Source organism: Chiloscyllium punctatum, chromosome 1, assembly GCF_047496795.1.
Source record: "Chiloscyllium punctatum isolate Juve2018m chromosome 1, sChiPun1.3, whole genome shotgun sequence".
Classification (NCBI taxonomy): domain Eukaryota; kingdom Metazoa; phylum Chordata; class Chondrichthyes; order Orectolobiformes; family Hemiscylliidae; genus Chiloscyllium; species Chiloscyllium punctatum.
In genome coordinates this window covers 31,070,451-31,097,761 of record NC_092739.1, presented here as the reverse complement: position 1 = coordinate 31,097,761, position 27,311 = coordinate 31,070,451, and the positions used below count along the sequence as shown (strand labels likewise).

Here is a 27,311-nt window from a genome sequence, read left to right as displayed (position 1 = left end):
GCAATGGTGAAAATCAGGGTTTATAGGCTTCACTGCTATTATTCTCAAATTTTGGAACAACACTGTTACAGAAGATTAAAAACCTGGAACTCTCTCCCAAATGGTACTATGGGTCTATCAATAGCACATGGACAGCAGCATGTCAAGGAAGCAGTTCATCACCACATTCTCAAGAATAACTAGGGACAGGCAATAAATACTGGTCAGCCAGCACTACCCACATTCCATGAATGAATAAAAAAAAACATTCTGGAACATCTCAGATTTCATTCCAAAGTACTCTCTGTATAGGGTTGACTGTTGGGAGTCAAGAGGTATCCCCTCAAAGCCTGGCCCAATGGTACCTCTATGAAGCACTCAGGCTGATTCAGAACTACTGGAGGAGAAAATAAGGACTGCAGATGCTGGAGATCAGAGTCAAGAGTGTGGCACTGGAAAAGCACTGCAGGTCAGGTAGCATCCAAGGAGGAGAATTAGTGATTCAGGCAAAAACCCTTTATTAGGAATCGATTTCATTCAGAACTAATGTACAACCTTGTTCATACTTCCACCAGGAATATAGTGAAACAGACCATAAGACTGAAGGCAAGGTTAAAATGTTTGAATCATGTCAGCAGGGCTTTATACTTTGGTCCAGACAGAATTTCTTGCATCTGCTACTGGAGCTGATAAACCAGGGATATCCTGAATGTAGACAATATAAGACAGTGAAAACATTCTATGGGAAATGCAATGAGATTGAAGATCAGGTGAATAATGAGGGCTATCAACAACAGGATGGCAGAGCAATGTTTCAGAGATTGGGGCGTATGCAGAGACTACTTTATTGCCACCCACTTCAAGCATGACTGAGCTGTGTTCAGCTTCAGGCTTCATTTGATAATGCATCCAAGTTGCTCATCTGGCAGATGCCCCTTAACAGCATAAATTATGTCTAATTTGTTTGTTTTCTGTTCCTTACTTTTTGTCTTGTTGATTTAATGTTGTACTATGTCAGTGTGTCAATAATACCTTCTACTGAACCAACTATGCATAATTGTTCTACATAGGACTAAAACTATATAGCTCTGAAATCACCTATCAAGGTAGGCATGATTTTTGCAGTCCATGCCCTCAAGAGCTATCAATCATGAAAAAGCTCATTTGACCCTTCTTTTATTTGCATCACTCCAACACTTCACTTTGTGGAGACTAACATTGTCGTGATTTTCTTGAACATCCTCTGTGATAGCCTTAACTTGACAGTGCTTTGTGTAGCTTTTACCTCTATACCACCACGCTCAGAGGAACAGTGAACATATGAGCTGCCAACTCCACCATCTCTTAGCCTTGAATGCCACTATGCTCCCTTATAAACCTCATGTATGGGACATCATCTCCTAAAGAGGCATATAATCAATACTGTTCTGTATTCTCACAAACCATATGAGTGAGAGAAGTGTCAAAGCATGTATGGATGTCAGGCCCTGGCATTTTCCCTCCATAAACATGTAACACCTTGGCTACAGTCTTCAAAGTCACGATTCATGAATCTCTGACAGATGAGGGAAAAAAACTTTGGATGCTTATGTCAGATGAGAATATTTGACATTTGTAATTTCTTACATCCTGAGAATGTCTGAAGATACTGGATCCATGGATCTGACTTAAATCAGATTCTATAGTGAAAATATTATAGTACTGTAGTTTATGCAAATGAAAATAAATTGATAAAAAGATATAACTTATGATTTAGACCCATGCTAATAGTGTTTTCAGTATGCTTTCTTTTTCTCTCCTTCCTTGCAGATCCAACTGCTGTTTCCTTACTATGGGTGCTTGATGGCTAATTCATTGAAGAGCTGATCCAAGCAGATGTCTGACTGAAGAGTCTGTTGGAATTGCATCTCCAAGGTGCCTGTCACCCTTTGTTTAGATACACAGTCAGCATATGCCACCGCAATCATAGAAGTGAGAATGTTGAAAGACACCTCCACCTTTTTGTGAAGAATACAGAGTGCCTTTGACACACCTGTTCAATGTTCCAGGAGTGTCTCTGCAGGCTGAACATGTCACTTATAGCCAGAAACAATCAATCACATATCTTCTGCATGAGCTTAGCAGCCTTCCGAATGCCACAGACCACAGATTTTCTTGCCAATCAGCTGCAAAGTATCAATGATGTGTTCACTAGATAGCACTGATGTGAAAGTCTCTACTACTGGAGGGTGCAGGTGAACACATTCCTGGTTCATTCTGTGAATGCTCGGACTTCTTTAGAGGATGAACTGTTAAGAGTTACATTCATCCAAGCAAGTGGACACAATTCCAGCACACTTTTGACTTGCGTTTTGCACATGTTGGAAAGGCATTGCATGTTTGATTCAGAGTCACATACCACAATTGTGATCTCAGAGCTGCTTTTGTAGCCACAGCACTTGTATTCTTCTTTTAGTTAGGACTCTGGCCAATGCAGCCCTCAGGACGGTGGGGAATTCAATGATTGTAATGTCATTAAATATCACAGGGACACAGCTAGATTCCCTATCACTTGCTGGAAATGGTTATCATCTGGCACTGGTGTTGCAGGACTACGACTTACTAATATCATCAGCCCAAACTTGAATGTTGCCCAGGTCTTGTTGCAGCCTGAAACAGATGGTTTCAGTTTCCTGATGCGTTGCAAATGATACACATTTACACGAAGATGCAAATTAGTTTAGCATAGAGGAAAGATTACTGACAAAGCAACTGAAGATATTATGCAAATTACATTTGCCTGAAGAACCTCTTCAGGTAATTCCTGCAGCTGAGATTATTGGCTTTCAACCACCACATCAATTGTGGATACTAGGTTTGATTTCAGCCAATAGGTACCTAGCCCTCATTTGAATTGATTTCAATTTTATTAGGGCTCTTTATTGCTAGTTTAGTCAATGCTGCTATGACATGACAGTTCCCCTTCAGAATGGAGTTCTTTTATTAATGTTTGGATGAAGACAGCAATAAAGTTTGGAATATATGTGGCTGAACCAAAACTGAGCAAACAAATTACTGATAACCATGCCACTTGATGGTCAAGTCTACAACATCATTCATAGTTTTGCTGATGATTCAGATGGACTGCTGTATTCAATCCATTCTGCGTTGTTTTAAATGTATGTGGGACATTTTCCTCTTATTAACAGAAGTGCCTCTTAGCTGTACGTCTGTTGTAGGAAAAGTTTTGGAAAGGATTAAAAGAGATAGGATTTATAATTATCTAGCAAGCAACAATTTAATTGCAGATAGTCAACATGGTTTCATCAAGGGCAGGTCATGTCTCACAAACCTCACTGAGTTTTTTGAGAAGGTGACCAAGCAGGTCAGTGAGGGTAGGGCATTTGACATGTTGTACATGGACTTCAGTAAAGCATTTGATAAGGTTCCACATGGTAGGCTGTTGGAGAAAATGCAGAGGCATGGGATTGAGGGTGATTTAGCAGTTTGGATTAGAAACTGGCTTTCTGTAGGAAGGCAGTGAGTGATGGTTGATGGAAAATATTCAGCCTGACGGCCTGGTGTGGCACAAGGATCTGTTTGAGGATCATTGCTATTTGTCATTTTTATACATGACTAAGATGCAGGCATAGGTAGATAGATTAGTAAGTTTGCAGATGACACTAAGTTGGTGGAGTAGTGGACTGTGTGGAAAAACTTTGCAGGTTGCAGGGGGACTTGAATAAACTGCAGAATTGGGCTGAGGTGTGGCAAATTGAGTACAATGCAGCTAAATGTGAGGTGATTCACTTTGGGAAGAATAACAGGAAGGCAGAATAATGGGTCAATGGAAAGATTCTTGGTAGTGTGGATGTGCAGAGGGATCTTGGACTCCATGTACATAGATCCCGGAGAGTTGCCACCAAGGTTGATAGCGCTGTTAAGGCAGCATACAGTGTGTTAGGTTTTATTGGTAGAGGGATCGAGTTCCAGAGCTGTATTGTCATGCTGCAACTATACAAAACACTAGTGCGGCCTCACTTGGAGTACTGAGTACAGTTCTGGTCACCCCATTACAGGAAGGATGTGGAAGCATTGGAAAAGGTGCAGAGGAGATTTACCAGGATGTTGCCTGGTCTGGAGACAAGGTCTTACGAAGAAAGGCTGAGACACTTTGGTCTGTTGATTGGATTAGATTACTTACAGCGTGGAAACAGGCCCATCGGCCCAAGAAGTCCACATCGACCTGCCGAAGCACACCCACCCAGACCCATTTCCCTCTGACTAATACACCTAACACTATGGGCAATTTAGCATGGCCAATTCACCTGACCTGCACATATTTGGACTGTGGGAGGAAACCAGAGCACCCAGAGGAAACCCACGCAGACACGGGGAGAATGTGCAAACTCCACACAGACAGTCACCCAAGGCTGGAATTGAACCTGGGACCCTGGTGCTGTGAGGCTGCAGTGCTAACCACTGAGCCACCATGCCATGCCATTTTCATTGGAAAGGCAGCAGCTAAGAGGGGAGCTGATAGAGACATACAAGATGATCGGAGGATTAGATAGGGTACACAGTGGAAGTCTTTTTCCTAGGATGATGTCGTCAGCTTGTACGAGGGGGCATAGCTACAAATTGAGGGGCAATAAATCAGAGGTGATGTCAGAGGCAGGTTCTTGACTCAGTGTTAAGGGCATGGAATACCCTGCCTGCCAATGTAGTTAACTCAGCCACATTAGGGAGATTTAAACAATCCTTGGATAAGCACATGGATGATGATGGGATAGTGTAGGGGAATGAGCTTAGATTAGTTCATAAGTCAGTGCAAGGGCTATAGGGCCTGTTCTGCGCTGTATTCTATGTTCTATTAGCTGGAAACACTACTTATGCTCCCAAGCTAGCCATCTTTACTCCTCTTAAATAAAATGTAGTTGGAGTCCAGAGCTGTGTTAGTTATGGACAGCTACTTCCTGATATGAAAAGTGAATCAAATTGATTGAAAACTAGCATATGCAACATTGGGAAGAAGCAGAGCTGGAGACACCACTCGGCAACTACTTTAGCCTCATACATTGGGACCCAGCATTCTCATTGAGAATAGGAATGTTGTTGGATTCAACTACCCTTATTTAATTGTTGATCATCATCAAGCATGTTACCTTGTGTTCCAAGTTCTCCAGGGTATACATTTGGTGCTAACTTCTGACATGTGGCACTATACTCATTGGGTTGGACCCCTAGAGAACAGGTCATGACGGAGTGAGGGATATACTGGATTGAGAGATTACAGATGGAGGAATAAATCACTCTGCTGATGACCCATAGTGCCTTATGGATGCTGACCTTTGAGCTGCTGTGTTTTGAACCTAATGCATTTAGCCTAGTGCTCCCAGCACACAATATAGATGGAGGGTGTTCTTAGTGTGAAAAAAGGAACTTTGCCTGAACAAGGATTGTGGAATGGTCAGCCTTAGCACTAGTATTAGTTAATTCATCTGGTGGTGATAGAACCAGTTTTGCCTTCAATTATGGCAGTATATCACCACCAATACTTTACAACAGTAAGTTCAATGTAAAGTTTTCAATAAAGGTAAAATGTAAAGCCATTATAGTGCCAGCAATCATAGAGAAGCTCTCTCAGACATAATTGCTTGTGGGTTTAACCTATGGGTCACCACATCTCAGGTGAGGGGGATAGTTGAGATGATGGAATGTTCATGGCAAGTTCCATTTGGATAGGAATTGTACCCACACTGTTGGAAGCTCTTGTGAACCAGGTGTTCAGCCAACTTAGCTGTACCACCCATTTTTGCAATAAAGATAGGATATTTAAATCAATTATCTAACCATATTTTTAAAATCTTATAACAAACTAAGCAGTTTAGTCAACAAGTTTTGAGTTAAACATATTGGTTTAATCTTGATAAAAAATGCAGGGAGAAGTAGAATATTTTCTCCATGCAAAGACAGTTTAACTGGCATGTACTCAGGTGACTCACAAAGAAAATGTCAGGTCCAGTGACAGAAATACTCCATGTCCACCAGAAGATGGTGATATTGCATTGCCAACTTATGAAACGGTTTTACTATATCTGCTATTGACTTCCTTTGTCCTCAACATGAAGCCTCAGGCTTTACTGAGCATCACTTTATAAAACTGCACCCTCTCTCGAAATGGACCAAGATATAATTGGTCACAAGTAAAATTAATTTATATTTTTCACAATATAGAATTGTTTCACAACTCTGCTTAAAATCAGGCTACCAACAATTCAATAGTTCTTTCCTTCTGTTGTCATACCAAACTCAAGTGAAGGGGTTTCAAAGACCAAGCCAGACAGGAACCAGCTATGGATCAGCAAATGCGGAGTCAGCCCAATTTCATTCAGATCCCCTATTTACCACCACTTTTACTTTTCTGCTTCACTTCTCCCAGCTTCTTTGCTTCAACTTTTAATATATATTACCTGCAGTTATGTGAAGAAACTGATGAAGTCATACAGCTATTTATTAGCATTGAGAGCTTACCTACTGCAGTGATTCAAGACAACTGCTCACCAGGAATAACTAGGGATGGGCAATAAATGCTAGTCCAGTCAGTGATGCCCACACCCCACAGTGAGCATTTTTTAAAAAATGTCTGAAGTGGATGTTTTCTCCTTTTCCACCTCAACTGACTACAAAATTGCATGTGTCCTTTTATAAATAAAATGTTTTCTAATCCCAAGGGCTGTAACTGCCAGGAACAAATAATATAGGAACATACAACTGGAACAGGCCAATCCGCCCACTGAGGTGGCTCCATCATTCAACACAATCATGATTAATTGAATACTTCAATATCCTTTGCTTACCCATCACCATAATCCTGAATGCCACTGGTAATCAGTTACTCTTGTAGGTTTCTAAAGACTGAAAACATTCATTATCCTACACTACTGGATACACAACTAAACCCACTCTCATACTCATGCAAACACAAAGTACATTACAAAATTGAGATTACAAAAGATAGAATGAACTTAGGTCTTAAAAAAGTGAGGAATTCTATGGATATACTTGGTTTTTCCCCAAGGTGTAGACGTGAAAACAATGCAAGCCTGCAATATATTTGGTTCAATTAAGAAAGTATTTGAGATGCTTAAAAGGCAGGGTTTTTTTTGCAGCAGATCTCTCACCATTCCAGTCAAGATGCAATCAGATAAACACAAAGAATTGCAGATACTGGAAATCTAGAATAGAAACAGAATGCTGAAAGCATCAATAGAAACTAAAACAGAGTTGATATCAAGTCCAGTGACCTTTCATCAGAATTGAAATTAGTTACGAAAGAGTGGTATTTCTGGAGCAAAGAGGGAGACAGAGAGAAAAATAAAAAGAATGAGAAGAATTTATCAATTTTACTCAAATTTCCACCCTGCTTTCATCTCCATCTCTGAATCAGCCCCTCTTTGGTTTCCATTCCTAGGAATGAGGTGACCATTGATATCTATTATAAACGCACCAATTCTCACAATTACCTTAACTATATATCCTCACACTCTGCTTCCTGCAAGAACTCCATCCCATTCTCCTAATTTCTGTTTCATCTGTTCTGAAAATGTGACCTTCTACTGCGGGGGCTGCTCAGGAATACTCACCTTTCTCCTTAACTGAGGATTCCCTGCCACAGTAGTTGGTAAGGCCCTCTGCCATGCCTGACCCATTTCCTGCATTTCTGCACTCACCCCTTCCCTCCCACAACAATAGAGTGCCCTGGTCCTCACTTTCCACCCACCAGCCTCACCATCACAAGACAGCATTTCTGCCACCTCCAGCAGGAAACCATTACTACCAGCCATTCCCTGTGTCCCATCAGTCTTCCACTCCCCATGAAATCGCAAAAGATGAAACACTTGCCCTTCATCTCCTCCCTCATCACTATCCAAGGCCTTCCAGGTGAAACAGCAATTTACCTGCACTTCTTTCAATCTTGTCTACTATATTTGCTGCTCACAATTGTAAAAGAGGTGAAGGACTTTTATTACTGATAAGAAAATCAGCACTTCAAATGAGACCCTCTCTTTAGGGCTAAGTAGTAAAACAAAAGATTATATTACAACCTACCAACAGCCAGAGAGAGATTGGAGTGCAGATATAGAGGCAAACCACAGGAAAAGAGAGTGAAATAGGGTTAAGGTTGTAGGGATTGTAGCTTTGCTAACATTAATTCGAATCATCCTAGTGTGAAAAGATTAGACCGGGTGGAATTTTTGAAACGCATCCAGGAGAACGTTTTGTGCCTGTAAATGGTCTTTCTAGAGATAGAGTCATGCTAGATTAATTCTAGAAAATGATGCTGGTCAAGTTGTTCACGTGTCAGCAGGTGAGCATTTTGGGAATAGTGACCATAACTCCAAGTTTTAAATTCATTATAGAAAAGGATAAGGACAGTGCATAACTAAAAGGCAGCCAATATTAATACCTTTAGAGAAAAAACAGCTACTTGCAGCTCAGTCTACATTTGGAAATTGAAGTCTTTTAAAAGTAGGATAGTGAGAATTCAGGGCCAGCATGTTCCTCTAAGGGTGAAGGGCAAGGGCAGCAGTACAAGGAACCCTGGATGCCAAGGAATAGCAAGAGCTTGGTAAAGAAAAAGGGGGAGGCATGGGCTAGGTGCAGCATATTAAAAACAGAAAATACCTTTTAAAATGTGTGTGTAGGGGAACTGTTTAAAAAGATTAGGACAGTAAAGAGGAGCCACAAAACATCTTTGGCAGATTGAATTAAGAAAAACTCCCAAGATATTTTAAGTATATTGCGAGCAAGAAGATTATTAGGGGAACAGTGGGACCTATTAGAGGCTAAAGGGGCAATCTGTGCATGAAGCCAGAGGTCATAAATGAATATTTCTCATCTTTATTCACAAAGGAGAAAGACATTTTAGCCAGGGAATTAATTTGCGATGATGAGGTTCTAGACCACTTTAAGCTAGTAAGATGGTATCGGATGTTTTAGTAGGGGATAAAGGTGCATAAATTGACAGGGCTTGATGAGACGTAACCCAGGCTGCGAGGGGAGACAGGAGAGGAAATTGTTGGGGCCCCAGTGGAGATACTCAATATTTTGCTAGCCACAGGTGATGTGCCAGCTAACTGGAAGATTAATAATATGGTTCCTTTGTTCAAGAAGGGCAGCAGGGGGAGGCCAGATATGAACAGACCAGTTAGTCTAATATCAGTGATAGAATTTTTTCAATAATTTCCCAAAGGGTCAGGATTAAAGAACAACGAACAGCACAGGAAGCAGCCCTCTGGCCCACCAGGCCTGCGCCAACACATGACATCTTTCTAAACTAAAAACATTTTGCCTCTACGCAGTCTGTATCCCTCTATTCCCTCTGTTAAGATGCATCTTTAACATTGCTACTGTATCTGCTTCTGCCACCCTCTCAACCAGCACATTCCAGGTACTTAGCGCCTTCTGTGTAAAACAATTTACCTCACATCTCTTTTAAACTTTCCCCCTTTTACCTTGAAACTCTCTCTCCTTGGAACTGACATTTCTACCCTGGGAAAAAAAGACCATTACTCTACCTATGCCTCTCCACCACTACTTTCTTCCATCAGGTCACCCCTCAGCCTCCCATTCAAGTGAAAAGAAATCAAGTTTATCCAATCTCTATTTATAGGTAATACCCTCCAAGCCAGGCAACATCCTGGTAAACCTTTTCTGTTCCGTCACCAAAGCCTCCACATCACTGGTAGTGTGGCCATATTCCAAATGTGACCTAAACAAAGTTCTATATTGGTCTGAGGTCACCTCCCCCCCCCCACTCACCCATTGTACTCTATGCTACTTTCTCCCCACCCCCACCCTCTTCTAGCTTATCTCTCCATGCTTCAGGCTCACTGCCTTTATTCCTGATGAAGGGCTTTTGCCCGAAACGTCGACTTCGAAGCTACTTGGATGCTGCCTGAACTGCTGTGCTCTTCCAGCACCACTAATCCAGAATCTGGTTTCCAGCATCTGCAGTCATTGTTTTTACCTCGTTGATAAAAACATGGAGGAAGTCAGGAGAAGGGACTCTTTGTTAGTATTTGTAAAAAGAAGAAATTTCTTTATTGAAAGGATTATGACAGCTCCATCGTTGTCAAAGCTCAAGGCTGAGATCGACTAATTTCTGCTGCAGAGATTCAGTTATATGGAGAATAGGCTAACAAAAGTTTTTTTAAAAGTTGGACTAAAGTCAGGTATGACTGCACTAATGGTGGCCAGGACTCAATAGGTTGTATTTGTCTACTCTTGCTCACATTTCTTATATGCTTAAATTTTTGTTATGAATTGTAAAGGGGAGAAACAAAGGATAATTTCTCCCTTTTCCACCACTAAATTAACCACATGCATTTTACAGAGGGAAAATTTTAATGCCTTCAGTACCGAGCAGACAAAACAAGCATTTCTGCAAATTTAAAATAGAAGATAAACATTTATGTTTCAGAACACCCGAAATGCAATTGCAACAATCACCATGCACACCAGCTACAGACTCAAACAGATGAATTTTTGAGGTTAGCACTTAGGTCATTTCAAGAGTTAAAAGAAACAGATCACTTTATAAACAGTTTGCAAGATGACAGTTGAAACATTGCAGGGCTTAAGGATTTTCTCTCTTGGTTGAGAGAGAGAACAATGGAGTTTAGAGACTGAAGACTTCCTGAGTATTTTTCATTTTAAATTTGTGGTCAAGTCTCTGTCACCAATAATCTTGGAGGTGAAATTAAATAGCCTCACTTCATCTAAGAGGACTATCTTTTTAAGGCAGAGTTCTTTCATTTTTCTGGGCAAAATCTCTTCCTCAGTGGTCATACCAGACTAATGTGTAAATTTGCACTTATGAAGGCAGCATTTTCCTATTACAAGCCATTGTATTGACGTTTTATTCTCCAACCAAACAGGTTGATGACTGAACAATTCATCACACAATGTAGGTACTTAACAAGTCATCAACAGTTGAGGCAAGAGCATCTAAAATGTCTTCATTTGTAGCCCCATTTTCATGGGGGTCAGCAAATATATAATAATGTTGAATTCAAGGTTCTTTTCTCAAAAGCTATTCAAATTTAAATAATGGCAATGCATTCAGACCACAAAAATAAAACTAAAGCATTGAAAAAAAGCACCTGAATTCCAAAGTTCATTTTGTCACAGTAAACCTTCCATATTCCATGTTACCTTTTCAAAGTAAAATACCCATCTTTCCCAGAGGCTTATGGGCATATAATACAATCATTACATGATATGCCTACGACAGACCTTAATCAAGGATTGGTAATAGGTCAGGAGAACTGAATGAACAGAAAAGATATACTGTCACATAAAAAGAATGGAACCATCTGGAAGAAACAAGTGATCTATTACTGTGCCTTCTATCATCAATTTTGCCACACTCAGGCATTTCTCTTGTACAACTTTAATAAACCTTGGAACCTACACACTGACCTATATAACTTATAAGGATTAACCTGGATTGGATCTGACTAAGTTAGCAAATTATATTATATAAACAGTCTACACATGATTAATTTCCCATATGAATAAATTGTGTAACATTCCATAATAACTAGAGGGCATACTTAAAATAAAGGTAACAGCAAAATGTACAAATAGTACCAAAGCATTTTCAATGTTATATTTAATAAGATAGCATAGTATGTGCTACAATGAAACTAGAAATACCAAAGTAAAGTTGCTAAAATGCATTTAGAAACTGTAATAATAAAATTATTGAATCAGGTATCATCTCCAGTCATTTTAAGTCTTAAACATACAAGAAAAGGGCATACACTCTGACTCATCAGGTTTACGTAGAATTATTAAGCAACCAATTAACTTTATGGCAGCTTAAATTCCAATCTTGAAATTGAAGTAACCTGGAATATCCATTACACAACAAATAAAATATAAATAAGGCAAGTGAATATCAATGAAACCCACAGTATGGTGATTGGTATTGACTGTACATAGAAACAAAAAGATCCCACTTTTTACTCGCAGTTTATCTACACCTGAACACACAGTTTTAATGTTCAGTGAAAACAGAACTTTCTCCTGAAAACTATGGAAAGATGGACAGTGGAGTTGTACTTTTCAGAACAATAAAGTTTCCAGCACCACAGTTAATTTTCAAGTAAATTTACAAAAGGAGAGTCAGGTTCACTGTTGATCTCACTATTCAACGTTGACCATGAAGAGAGGTAACTGGAGTACAAATCTAGATCCATACAAAACGTTCAATCGCCAAGAACACTTATTTCCACCTCTACAAACTTTGACAAAACTTTTATGCTTTGTCATCAACAATTATTTCAACAGGCATTTTGTACTTCCATTACACAAACTTAAAACATCTGAAATTTAATAATCTGAAATTAAATGAATCTTAATAAACCTGTCTTACAACTGCCCCTTTTTGAATCTTCCTTTTCCACAACCTTCAACCTTAGATATATGCTTTGGCTCTCTATTCATAACCTATTCTGTCAAAACCCTGCATGCCTCCCTACATCTGTAATGTTGTCTAGTCTTGCATGACTCTTGCTCAATGCCCCTAGTATTATTTGCCTGCATTCTTCTTTTTACCGTACCAATGTTGGCAAAGCTTTCAGTCCCTTAACAGAACATTCCAATCGCTCGCCATTCTCTTTCAACTTATGGTCTCCAATTCCATGTGGCATCCATTTTTCATATTTATAAAATCCAAACTGATTCACTATGTTGAAAGTGGCATATGAATGCAAGTTGCTACCACTTTTTTTCTTTAAACCATTAAAAGTTTTATCTTCAAATAATTTTATTAACATTCTTATTGTAAAGACAGTAATTAAGAGATTTTCTTGGAGCAATTCTCATGCATCTGGAACTCTCAGAAATCTGACTTTTAGAGACTTTCTCCGTAGAGTTCCGATCCAAATTTACTAGTTGTCTAGGAAATGTTAGGAGACTAAAAATCTCCTACAATTTTTTGGAGAATTGTCCAAGTAAACCCCCAAACACACCACTAACTTCTCCTAACAAGGTCCCCAAGCATGATGGCCCCAACATCCCCACATCTCTCCAAACCTCCATAAACGTCACCACTCCCCTCCACTGCCCAATGGAACAACAATCCACCTGTTTGGCTGATGAAATGTGCTCCCCAGACCACACAACTACCTGGCCCCGCCAGGGTCAAGAACTCTCACTCCTGGCATTGCCAAACCAGAGACCAGCCAACACCTCCAGACAATACATGTCCACCCCAACACTGCATAACCCCACACCACATTCCAGGTCTGACACCTCTGGATGTCTTGACCCTTGCCCCCCCACTTGCACACTATCCTAAACAGAGGTATCGAATTACACAGCCTTCTATCCACTCAACCCAACTAGCAACATAACCTCATTCAAACGGCACTTTCTTTCCTTTAGCCAGCTATCTCCCTATTCTCTCACTTACCATTTTGCAGTGACTGTCAAAGTGACTTTGGGAACTTATAACAATTAAACCCAGGAACCTGGGTTTGATTCCAGCCTCAGGTAACTGCCCATGTGGAGAATTGCATGTTGTCCCTGAGTCTGCATAAGTTTCTGCCAGATACTCTTGTTTTCTCCCAAAGTCCAAAGACGTGCTGGTGAGGTGGATTAGCCTTGCTAAATTGTCACGTAGTGACTAGGAATGAGCAGGCTAGGTGAATTAGCCATGGTAAATTTGCAGCTTTGGGGTTAGGTTGGGGGCTGGATCTGGATGGTATGCTCTTCAGAGGGTCAGTGCGGACTCATGGGCCAAATGGCCTGTTTCCGTGTTGTAGGGATTCTACAATTCTATGATTGAACTTCTGAAATACTTGAGGCAAATATAAATTTTAAAAATGTATTTCTTAGCACGGAACAACTTTGCTAACTAAATGAATTTCTCCTTAATTTCTTCCAATAGCATTCAGGGTAGGCCACATTTAGAATTCTGGACAGAACATTGATTAACAGATAAATGAATAATCCTAAAGAGAACTACAAGCATTAAAATCTGTTCTGATAGCAATCAAAAAATCTAGGCCACGTTTCAGTCACTATCTTCGCCCTATGAAAAGCAAACATTTATAACAGGAATTACATTCAATGATACAAACCTAAAAGCTGGTAATTTTTGCAAGTCTGTTAAAAGTTGGATTCAGATATTCTTGAGAATCCTAGGAAGTTATTGAACAATAGTTCACTTGTAACTTTGCAAAACTTGAAAATAGGTTTTATATAAAAATGACTGCATTTTCTGGCAGTCATTTAAAATGAGGACCATCATTTGTAGGGCCAATTCATTTCTACTCTAGCCAGTCAATCAAAATCCCCAAGCAACACATTTAGCAGTGCAAATAGAATTAAATTGCTTTTAAGAAAATGGTATAACCCAGGTAATCAACATTTTCTACAATAGTTTTCATGAAAAAAAATGTTACAGATTAAATTCAGAGTTCCCTACGTCAGCAAATACAGCTAGTTACTTGCGACTATTGACACTTTCTTCATTCAAATGAGCAGGGTCCATTTGTATTGTATCTTAAATTCTTTAACCTGGTTAATTCATATGTTCGCATGCCACAGCAGAAATTCCTCAAAGGTTTAAGTATTATTCAAGTTTCAATGGGGGCATTGGAGAATGACAAATCCTATTTGTTACTGTATATCCAAAATCTTATTGAAGAATAATGATTAAGGCAAATGCTAATAAAGAAAACAATGAGAATTTGCCTACGATATGATTAGATTAGATTACTTACAGTGTGGAAACAGGCCCTTCGGCCCAACAAGTCCACACCGACCCGGCGAGGCGCAACCCACCCAGACCCATTCCCCAACATTTACCCCTTCACCTAACACTATGGGCAATTTAGCATGGCCAATTCACCTAACCTGCACATTTTTGGATTGTGGGAGGAAACCGGAGCACCCAGAGGAAATCCACGCAGACATGGGGAGAACACGCAAACTCCACACAGCAGTTGCCTGAGGCAGGAATTGAACCCAGATCTCTGGCACAGTGAGGCAGCAGTGCTAACCACTGTGCCACCATGCGGAGTCAACCAAGAGATTGCCGGTTACTATTTTGTAATGGCCAATGCTACACACGTTTAGAAGCTAACCACTGTGCCACCCACATATCTGGAGTAAAGAAAAATCTTTTCCTTGAAAGGATATGAAAGCTGCTGAAAATATATAAAAACTTTATGTCTGTAATGGCTAAAAAACATTCTAGGAGCCAATCAATTAACACATTCTAAAGCTGGTACCTTACCACCTTCTTTCTAAAATCAAGTCAGTGGAGAAGTGAGCCCTCATCTCAGTTCCCTGTCCCCATCCACCCATGCCATCTAATTCACCATGAACAGTACCATGAGAGCTCTGTAGTCTGGAATAAATATTTTTGATCTGTTTGTGCTTAGAGGCATAACCTTTAGACCAAGATAACCCCTAGTGTCAATACAAGAGTTTGCATTGTATTCTTTTTGAATAGAAATAAACCAGTCAATTTAAATCACTCTACAATTAAGTAAATTTTTCATCATTAGGTTTTAATTTATAAATGACAAAATTACCTTAATTTACTGGATACTGTTCATTATTTGCATTTTAAACTGAAAACTGCTTTTATCATTTGAAATGTTACAATCTGTTGAAGAACAGTTGCACAGTGTTTTCTTTCACTAACACTGACCCTCCATGTCACCAATTACGTACATACCTCCACACGACTTTCTGAGGAAGCCGTGCCAGAGCTCCTGCCAACTTGTGTGCAACATCATCGGACAGATACTTCACACCGGCTCCAAAAGATACGAGGACAAAGCCTTCCTCCTTAGCATCATCTGCCCAGGTCATGAAGTCCTGACATATATATAAAAGGGATACAAGTTAACAATGCTTCACTCAACATTACTGGCTCAAGTCACACTTCATTGAAAAAGGAAATGTATATCAGACATATCTTTGCTAAACGCATTTTTCACATTATAGCATCACATGATTATTTGCATTTAGTATAGGGCTTAAAGTACAGCACGCTTTGTAATATTGCCATTATTCTGGATCTATGTTGGCTTGCTGAGTTGGAAGGTTTGTTACCATAGTAGGTAACATCAGCAGCAAGTCCCCGATGAAGCACTAGTGTTGTGACCCACTTTCTATTTGTGTGTTTAGGTTTCCTTGGGCTGGTGATGTCATTTCCTGTGGTGATATCATTTCCTGCTTTTTTTCTCAGAGGGTGGTAAATGGGGTGCAAGTCGATATGTTTGTTAAGAGTTCTGGTTAGAATGCCATGCTTCTAGGAATTCTCATGCTATTCTCTGTTTGGCTTGTCCTAGGATGGATGTGTTGTCCCAGTTGAAGTGATGTCTTTTCTCTTCTGTATGTAAGGATACTAGTGATAATGGTTCATGCCTTATTGTGGCTAGTCGATGTTCATGTACCCTGGTGGCTACTTTTCTGCCTGTTTGTCACAGTTCTTGCACGGTATTATGTAAATGTTAGTTTTGCTTGTTGTCAACATTTAAAAACATACACACTTGCGATCTTTTATATTACTAACTAGCTTACCATCATAATTCATATTCTCCTCACTTATTTGTTTTTTTTCAGTTATCCTCTGTTGTTTTTTTTTAAAGAAAAGGTTTCCCAATGCTCAGGCTTCCCATTCAACTCCACCACAATGTATGCTTTTGCTTTTATACTGTCCCTGACTTCCCTTATCAGCCATGGTTGATTTGCCCTCCCCTTAGCATATTTTTCTCTTCCTGAGGAAGAATTTCTGCAGTGCCTCCCAGATTAGCCCCATCTTACACCCCCCAACAGAAACTCCTGCCATTGCGACACGGTCATCTTCCCTGCTATTCACCCCTTCTAATCAACTCCATCCAACACCTCACTCACATCTTTGTAGTTGTAATACCATTATATCTGACTCCAGCTTCACCCCCTCCAATTGCAGGGTGAATTCTATCATATTATAGACACTATCCCCTTTGGGTTCCTATACCTCAAGCTCAATCTGCCTCATTACATCACCAAATTCTGAACTGCCTGTTCCCTTGTGGGCCCCACCACAACCTGCTTCAAAAACCATGTCAAGGACATTCCAAGAATTTATTTTCTGGAGGTCACCAACCTGATTTTTCCACTTCATTTGCATATTGAAGACCCCTATGATTATTGTAATAGTGCCTTGCTTACAGGCACTTTTCTCATCTTGACTTATTTTCTTCCCCATATCCTGATTTCTGCTATGAGACCTGTACATAACTTCCATTAGGGAATGTTCTCTTTTGTGGTTCCTCAAAAGGTACCCTAATAGATTTACACCTTCTGACTCTATCGCTTCTTGCTAGTGATTTAATTTTATTTCTTACTAAGGAGACAACCTCACCCCCTCTGTCCATCTGTTTGTCCTCTCAATAGGATGCATGTTCTTTGATGTTTACTTACCAGCCTTTATCTCCTTTCAAAGACGCCTGGGACACTCCGTTCGTACCTGATTTCAATCTGCGCTACAAGCTCAATTACCTTATTCCATATATTGTTTGCACTGAAGTGCAGCACCCTGTCTGACGTTGACTGCTCCACCACATCCCCATAGTTGTCCACTTATCTGCTGAGCCCAAAGTTAGATTCCTAACCCTTTTCGTATGTTGTCCTCTTACTTATTTTGAAAACTTTAATAACCACTGCTGAGCCTCCCTGCCTTTAACTTTTTCCATAAATTTCCCCCTCCACTATTTAAGTCCTATCCACAGCACTAGTTATGCGATTCACCAGGTTCTGGTCCCAGCATGATTCAGGTGAAGCCCATGCCCTCAGAACAGCTCCGTCCTTTTCCAGTACTGGCACCTGTGTGTCATGAATTTAAACCAGTTTTTCCCACACCTACCTTGGAGCCATGCATTTACCCCTTTAATCTGTAGACTCTGTGCTAATCATCTAATGGCTCAGGTTGTAATCCAGAGATTGCCACCTTTTTGGTTCTGTTTGGTAATTTAGCACCTAGCTGCTGATATTCCCTCAGCATAGTCCCTTTTTTTAAACCTGCATCATTGGTAGCAACATGGACCACAACAAATGGATCTTTCCCCTTCCACTCAAAATTCCTGTATCCCAGAAGAGATATCCTGTACCCAGGCATCAGGCAGACAACTTTGGGACTCTAAATCCTAACCACAAAGAACAATGTCTATTCCCTTTACTATATCATCCCTGATTATAATTACATTTCTCTTTTCTCCCTCCTCTTGAATGTGTCCTTATACAACTGCACTATGGTCAGTTTGCCTATCCTCTCTACAGCCCCCACTCTTGCCCACTCAGGGAGCAAGCAGCTCAAATCTGTTAGACAAGCTCAAGGGTTTAGGATCCTTTCACACTACCTCCTGGATGTCAAGAGCTGCCTTGCTCATTGTTACATCCTCTTGTCCCTGACCATTCAACAAATTCAAGGTAATTAATCTAAGGGATGTGACTGCTTCCTGAAACACAGCATCAAGATAACTCTCCTCCTCCCTGTTGCAGTGTTTCAGCTCAGACTTAAGTTCATCAACTCTGAACTAGAGTTCCTCTTGCTCCAAATGTAGTCACTATGAACTACATTAGAATCCACCAGCTCCCACATCATTCAGGTACAACATATCACCTGGGCCCAGAACTATTTAATTTACTTGATTCTTACTTTAAAAGTTTCCTATTGGTCTTTTAGTTTGTAACGTGTAAACATTTCCCTTATTTATCTTCAATCCTAAGTAACATATAATTGTCAAATTAGTAGCTATCACCAGTGAACTTATGGCTTTCCTATAATGTCATTCTTGAGCTGGGCTTCTGATCCTGACTTTCAATTTATCCTATTAGAAAACCTGACAAACTATGAGCCAAAAAATAAGCAAGGGAAAAGCATCTCTTCCCATGTGCACTGAATTCAGACATTCCTTCCAAATTCCCGAACCATATTCTCACTTGGGCTCTCAGTTTGGATGTGACCTTTCCTTCCTGACCATGCAAAACCTTCCAGATTACCTGCTGCACCCATGGGCTAGCTTTATTTTGTGCACAAGTACCAAATCCTGTGTGTTGCAGCTTTTCTCCTTTTAAATAAAACTATTCTTTTGTTCTCTCCTCCAGAATGAAAATCACACTTTCACGCATTATACTCCATTTACCAATTTTTTGCCCACTGGATTTATTAACAAGTCATGCTGTTTGTAGGGAGAACTGTTTGTATCCCTCAGGCAACTTAGCTTTCCATCTACTTGTGTCGTCTGCAAATTTAATGACCGTACTGGCAACTTCCTTCCAAGGTACGGCCCTAGCACTGTTTCCATTGGTTACAAATCACAATCCAAAGAGTCTCTTATCCCCACTCATGGCTTCTGGGCAGGAAACAAATTCTCTATCCATGCCAATTTACTATTTCTGACTTAACCTTTTGCAAGGTACTTGTCAAAACAACTTCTGGTAGTCCAAATAGAACATATATACAGGTTCTCCTCTATCCACTCTGGTTTAAGACTTCCTTGAAAACACTAACAAATTAGTCAGACATGATCTTGCTTTCATGAAGCCATGCTGACTCAGCTCAATTAGATTATAATTTTCTAGTTGCCCATTTTGTGCCTTTTTGAATAGGGGTGTCACATTTGGCAGTTTTCAATCCTCCAGTATTTCTCCAGAATCCAAAGATTTTTTGGAAAATTAGAACTAATGCATCCATGACCTCTGTAGCTACTTTTTAGAATCCTTGGATGTAACCCATCAAAGCCAAGAAAAGTGTCTACCTTTAGCCCATCAGCAGCTTTTAGCCTGAATACTACTTCTCTAATGATGGTACTTAATTCCTTCCCCATATTCTTTAAATTTATGGAGATGACCAAAATATCTTCCACTTAAGGCTGAAGCAAAGTATCTGTTCAACTAATTTGCCATTTCCTTGCTCCTCATACAGGTCTCCCACTTTCATTTTCGAAGGGGTGTCTATTCACTTTAACACTCTTCCTTTTTATATACGCAAAAGCTCTTATTGTCAGCTTTTCTATTCATCACTAGTTTGCCCTCAGTTTATTTTCCATCAGCTTTTCAATGCTCCTTTGCCAGATTCTGAATGTATCCCGTCTTCAGTCTCCTTAAATGCTTTTTTCTTACAACACTAACTTTTGGTTAGCTATGGTTGATTTATCTCTCTCAGCATCTTTCCACTCACAAGAAATGCCAATGTGGGGGTGGGGGAAGAAAACAGAATGCTGGATAAATGCAGCAGGTCTAGCAGCATCTGTGGAGAGAGAGAGAAAGAAAAACGTAGAAAACATTTAGAATCCAGTAGGATTAGTCAGACTTGAAATTTTAATTGATTTTCTCTCCACAGATGCTGACAGACAAGCCGAGTTCCTCCAGATTTACAGCATGGTATTTTGTTTAAGAGGGAAAACATCTTCTTTACTTTATAAGTATAAGTCATGTGATTGACAAAGATGTTGCCTTAGTAAGTCCAGGTATGGCAATGCCTCTACCAAACAGTCATGATTTGGAGATACCAGTGTTAGACTGGGGTTTACAAAGTTAAATATCACACACCAGGTTATAGTCCAACAGGTTTAATTGGAAGCACTAGCTTTCAGAGCACTGCTCCTTCATCAGATGGTTGTCAACCACCTGATGAAGGAACTGCACTCCAAAAGCTAGTGCTTCCAATTAAACCTATTAGACTATAACCTGGTGTTGTGAGAGTTTAACTTTGCTTGGCAACTGGATCCTATTTGGCAGACAATCAGGATTCACTTCTTATACAGCACAAGTGTTGTTTCCCCCTTGCATCGGTATTTCTTATAAATTGTTCTGATGAGTGCAAGACAAAAAGCTTTGGTAAAATGAGTTTGAGGAGGCAGAGAAAACTGTGCTTTGACAGAAAAGACATCTTTTCTCAGGTCAGGAAATAACTGCACAAGGAAATAAAGTTAACATTTTATGTAAGTGAACTATAGTTTTTGTTATTTTAAATTTCTAGCTGTACCCTAACAGATTGTGGCCTAATTGTGAGCATCATTCCATGTTAATTTATTGCATTAGTCAAAACCTTGGCCTGTACTTTGTTTGTTTGGTTTTCTGAAAATCAATCTTAACATGAGCAAGTAACTGAGGTGTCAGTGGGGGAGCACTTTAGGGCCAGCAGCCATAATTCTATTAGTTTTTAAGTGGTGCTGGAAAAGGGTAGACCAGGTCTAAAAGTTGAAGTTCTAGACTGGAGAAAGGCCAATTTTGATGGTATTAGGCAAGAACTTTCAGATGTTGATTGTGTGCAGATGTTCGCAGGTAAAGGGATGGCTGGAAAATGGGAAACCTTCAAAAATGAGTTAGAGTCCAGAGACAGTATGCTCCTGTTAGGGTGGAAGCCACGGCTGGTAGGTGTAGGGGATGCTGGATGACTTGAGAAATTGAGGTTTTGGTCAAGAGAAAGAAGGAAGCATATGTCGGGTATAGACAGCAGAGATCAAGTGATTCCTTAGAAAATATAAAAGGCAGTAGGAGTATACTTAAGAGGACAAAAAGGGAACATGCGATAGCTTTGACAAATAGCATTAAGGAGAATCCAAAGGGATTTTATAAATACATTAAGGAAAAAAAAAGGTAACTAGGGATAGAATAGGACCCTTCAAAGAACAGCAAGGCAGCCCAGGTGTGGAACTGCAAGAGATCGGGCGATGATAAACGAGTACATTGCATCAGTGTTGACTGTGGACAAGGACATAGAAGTTACAGAATATAGGAAAATAGATAGTGCAATATGGACATTTTTCAAGATGTCAAAGGTGGTGGTGCTGGATGTCTTAAAATGCATAAAAGCGGATAAATCCCCAGGATCTGACCAGGTGTACCCTAGAACTCTGAAGCTAGGTAAATGATTCTGGGCCCCTTGCCAAAATATTTGGATCATTAATAGTCTCAGATGACATGCCAGAAGACTGGAGGTTGGCTAACATAATGCTACTAATTAAGATGGTAAGGAAAAGCCAGGGAACTATCGACTAGTGAGTTAGTGATGGGCAAGTTGTTTGAGGGAATACTGAGGAACAAGATTTACATGTATTTGGATGGGCAAGGGCTGATTAGGGATAATCAACATAGTGAGATATGATTTCCCATGTTCAAAACTATCTTGATTGAATTCTTTTGAAGTAGTACGAAGAGCATTGTTGAGGGCAGAGCGGTGGACATGATCTATATGAACTCCAGTAAGGCGTTTGACAAGTTTCCTCATAGTAGACTAGTTAACAAGATCAGATCACATGGAATGCAGGGAGAACTAGCCATTTGGATACAGAACTGGCTCAAAAGGTAGAAGACAGTGGATGGTGGTGGAGGATGGTTACTTTTCAGAGTGGAGGCCGGTGACCAGTGTGTCACAACGATCAGTGCTGGGTCCGCTGCTTTTTGTCATTTATAGGAATGATTTGGATGTGAACATAGGTGGTATGGTTAGTAATTTTGCAGATGACATAAAAATTGGAGGTATTGTGGACAGCAAAGAAGGTTCCCTTAGAGTATAACGGGATCTTGATCAGATGGACAGAGGAGTGGGGATGGAGTTTAACTTAGATAAATGTGAGGTGCTGCATTTTGGAAAGGCAAATCAGGGCAGGACTTGCACACTTAATGGTAAGGTCCTGGGAAATGTTGCTGAACAAAGAGACCTTGGAGTGTGGGTTCATAACTCCTTGAAAGTGGAGTCACAGATAAATAGGATTGTGAAGATGACATTTAGTACTTTCCTTTATTGGTCAGCACATTGAGTATTGGTGTTGGGAGATCATGTTGCAGCTGTACAGGACATTGGCCGGTCTCCTTCTTACAGGAAGGATACTGTGGAATTTGAAAGGGTTCAGAAAAGATTTGCAAGAATGTTGCCAGGGTTGATGGATTTGAGCTACAGGGAGAGGCTGAATAGGATGGGGCTGTTTTCCCTGGAGCATCAGAGGCTGAGGAGTGACCTTATAGAGGTTTATATAACCATAAGGGGCATGGATAAGATAAATAGTCAAGGTCTTTTTTTTGTGTGCTGGGGGTAGTCCAAAACTACAGGGCATAGAGGGGAAAGATTTAAAGAGGACCTAAGGAGCAAACCTTTTCACACAAAGGGTGGTGGGCGTGTGGAATGAGCTGCCAGAGGAAGTGGGGGCTGGTACAATTATGACATTTAAAAGGCATCTGGATGGGTATATGAATATGGAGGGCTATGGGCTAAGTGCTGGCAAATGGGATGATTAATTTAAGATATCTGGTCAGCATGGATGAGTTGGATCAAAAGGTTTCCATGCTGTACATCTCTGACTCTAACTACGTGCACACCATACCGATAGAGAAGGGTGAGGATAATTCTAGAATGTAAATAGTCTTACTTGCCAATAGTTTCCTTTTGTGGAATTTGACGCCATGCCAATTTCATTTATTGTTGAGTCTTAACTAATTCAAAATTTCATGAATTCCAGCATTCTACTGAACTGGGTGATGTGCATCTTAAACATTGATTGAAAGTTATATCAAAAATATTCGACTCCACCATGCCAAGGAAATCCATTTATCTTTTCCTAATATCCTGTGTTTGTTACTTTTAGGCAAATGTATAACCTTCATTCGCAATTAAAATTAGTTACCTCGCAGTTGGCTTCTTCAATTATCCCAAAATATATCTCCTGTGCTAACTTTTTAATTGCATACTGTTCCTACATGTTGTGTATCGAATTGCGGGTACTCCATCTTTCAAATTACTGAAACTTCCCCAAAATCAACTGAGTTCCAAAAACTTGTCACAATTTTCTTCAGTTTTTTAAAAAATTTCATTTAGAGGTGATCTATCTCATGCTCAATATTTTCCGGTGTCCATCGCTGGCATTATTGAACTAACTTCATTGACATTTCCAAAAGATGGCATAAAAACAAAATAATCAGATTTTGCAATATACTGCAGAAATGTCAGTTAATAGTGAGCTCAGATTCTCAAGACTCCAGTTGCTGCGGTTCCAGTGGATACAACTTACAAAGCATTAGGTTTCTGTCCAGAAATATTGAAGCTCCAAACAACTTGACTATGACCAAGATTCATGTTAGTTGTATGAACTAACCATACATACAAAAATCTCAAGAACTATGGGAAGGAGGTATTCTTTGTTTTTTCTGGGGCTGTACTGTACTTTTTCACAGACACCATGGTTAATCTCGTTTAAATTAGCCTTTTTTTGGCTGGATACTATTTTGTTGCCATGCCTATGGTGACCGTCCTTAATTTGTTCATATCAGGAGCAGAGTGGTCCCACCAGGTTACAGTCCAGCAGGTTTATTTGGAAGCACTAGCTTTTGGAGCATTGCTCCTTCATCGCGTAGCTCCCTGATGAAGGAGCAGTGCTCCGAAAGCCAGTGCTTTCAAATAAACGTGTTGGACTATAACCTGGTGTTGTGTGATTTTTAACTTTGTCCACCCCGGTCCAACATATCCTGACATTTGTGACCAATGGTATCTGACAACTGTGTGGATTTTTGAAGTTTTCTGCAGTAGTTGCCTCCTTTAAAAGCCTAAAAGATGACACAGTCTAAGAATCAGAAACACAATGCTTTGGCAAAGAGTGTTTACTTTGGATGCAACAGCGGCACAGGTACTAAAGAACCATAGACCAAGATCAGGAATTTGTAGAAGCTGGAGCTGAAATGAATGACAGGGTAACATGGAATCACTTTTGCATGCATGTCTTTCCCTGGTAGCATACTGAGAGTTTCTTCACTGCTTTGCAAAATTGAAAGCAAAAAATCAAATAGGAATATAAAAAGCTTACTGACTAAAATTGACAAAATCTAAATATTTTGCTTTGATCCTCCGTCAGCCAGGACAGCAATGAGGAACTGACATCATTACAATCAACAAAATTGATTCCAAAGTAAATCAAATCAGCCTTGTTCTTTTAAATATATTAAAAAAGTGTTAAAAATAATAATATTGGCTCTACAATTGGGTAGCTGTACCAAAGATCTGAAAAAAAAATCACAAAAACAGAAATTGTCAGAAAAGCTCAGCAGGTCTGGCAGTGTCAGTGGAAAGAAATCAGAGTTAACATTTCAGGTCCAGTAACCCTACCTCAGAACTAGAAATTGTGACATTTCTTTCTACAGATGTTACCAGACCTGCTGAGCTTGTCAACCAATTTCTATTTTTGTTTCTGATTTCCAGCATCCAGAGTTTTTCCATGTTTATTTAGTTGGAAAAGTTGGATGCACTTAATGAGCTTCTGTTCTATTAATTAAGGATGAGAATAGAAATGCAAGGGAGCAGTGAATCATAGCTGAGCAGTGTCAGTTCTGAGCACAACACTTCAGAAGGGCGTTGAGGTGTTAGGCTGCAGAGGAAATTTACTGAAATGATACCAGATTGTGAAACTTCAGTTATAGGAACGGACTAACAAAGCTAGGGTTGTTTTCCATGGAGCAGAAAAAATTAAGGGAATAGAGTGTTCACAAGCAAAAACAACTTTGACAATGATTGAAAACTTGTTTCCAGTAACATAACAGTAGCAAAAAGGACAGATTTTTTTTTAAAAAAAAAGAGTAATTGGCAAAAGTACCAGAAATGATGAAAGGAAAAATTGAAGCAACTCACCATTACTTGGAATACACTACCTGAAATTATGGAAACTGATTCAATTATAATTTTCAAAATTAGATGAATATTTGAAGAGTAATATTTGATTGATGAAAGAGCAGAAGAATATGATCAACTGGAATGACTCTTCAAGAGACTTGAAAAGGCACTATGAACCAAATAATCACCTGTGTTGCCATATTTGATATTCTTATACTTTAACAATACCACTAGAACCATGCAATGAGAACCCAAGTACAAAATATATTGGAATTAAGATTTTATAAAATCTTTTTTAAAAAGCTCACAGTCCATATTTCCTAAAATACATGGTGCAGGATTCTATTGTTTTTACTCAAATTTTATTCATGCAAAAATTTCAAAATAGTTATGACAGTTAAAAATGTAGAAAAAAAAACACTGCAAAATAGTACACTTGCAAACTCAAAGCACAGTGAAAAGAAAACCTATGATACACAACCAAATCTTGAAACCTAGATAGCATTAGCACAAACAACCCACTGCAAGATGAGGAGCGTAGCCTCAGCAGTTTCCACACATGAGAAGTAAAGAGACATATGTTTAAGGCCACAAAGACACCAAAAAATGTTGCATAATTAGACACAGTACTATTGTTTCCTTTGCAGAGCAAAGACCTTCACCTAACTCATTGCAGTAGTATGTGAAAACTTCACCAATATGTATTTCAATAAGACATGGGACCATATATGCAAGCAAGCAATGTGTAAATAGGATTTTAAAAATTCACAATGTCAGAATGGATCCATTACTCAAGTTTCCACCAACAGGAAACTGTTTACATGTTTTGTGGCAACTGTACTAATTAGTTGGTTTATAATAGGAATAATGAAAGCAAATCTCAGTTTTTGAGATGTAAAGATGCCAAATACATCAACATATTGAGATATCTGGTGGGTTATACAAGGGTGCTATACAAATACAAGTTTTTGTTTGAAAAAGAATGTGAAATCAGTCAGGAATGTAGCGTGTCTTCAGTTTTCTTTGACAGATCACACTTAAACCAACATCAGCACTAAGAAAAAGTATTTGTATTCTGGGATGTTCAACTGCAGTCAATGGTGATTCTACAAATCAGTTATCTCACACTCCCCAATAGTGTGCTGAAATCCCCAGACTAAAATCAGTTAAGAATTACTTAAAGATAAGAACTTCCACTTTTATATTAGTCTTATTGTAAAAACTCTTGTAAAGAATATGCCTTGATGCAAGTGGATTGTGAACAAGCTAATTAGCCCTTTTGGCATGAAAATGCAATTTTATACTAGTGGCATGTCAAATCTTCTAATGCATAACAATATATTGAATGCCTACACTTTAGCTTCTAATGTAGATGTCCCAATTGTTTATTCCACTTTTTAAAATTTAATATAAAGTGTGAAGGGCAATCAGTGCATTTTAATCCTAAATTTGCTGTCTGAGAACTTGTTTGAGAGCTTGTCTGCTTATCCCTGCTTTACTGATATCACCATTATTAAAACAAGTCCAGAAAACCCTCTGGCCAGAAAAGGGTGAAATCCACATCATACAGACTGCAGGACCTTTCTTCAAGTTCAATGGTGAGCGGCACCACATTGCCACTGACTGGAAAATCCAGGGCAAATTGTTCTGATGAATGGCTAAACTGTATGAATAAATA

At 39.5% G+C, this 27,311-nt stretch overlaps 1 protein-coding gene across 1 annotated transcript in view; it reads right to left on the bottom strand.

Moving 5' to 3' along the window:
• The window catches only part of ugt8 (UDP glycosyltransferase 8), a 77,526-nt gene that overhangs the window by 10,746 nt on the left and 39,469 nt on the right, over nucleotides 1-27,311 (bottom strand). Inside the window, exon 3 of the mRNA XM_072587404.1 lies at nucleotides 15,722-15,864. Within this exon, the coding sequence (XP_072443505.1) occupies nucleotides 15,722-15,864 (143 nt within the window). The remainder of the gene's footprint in view (nucleotides 1-15,721; nucleotides 15,865-27,311) is intronic.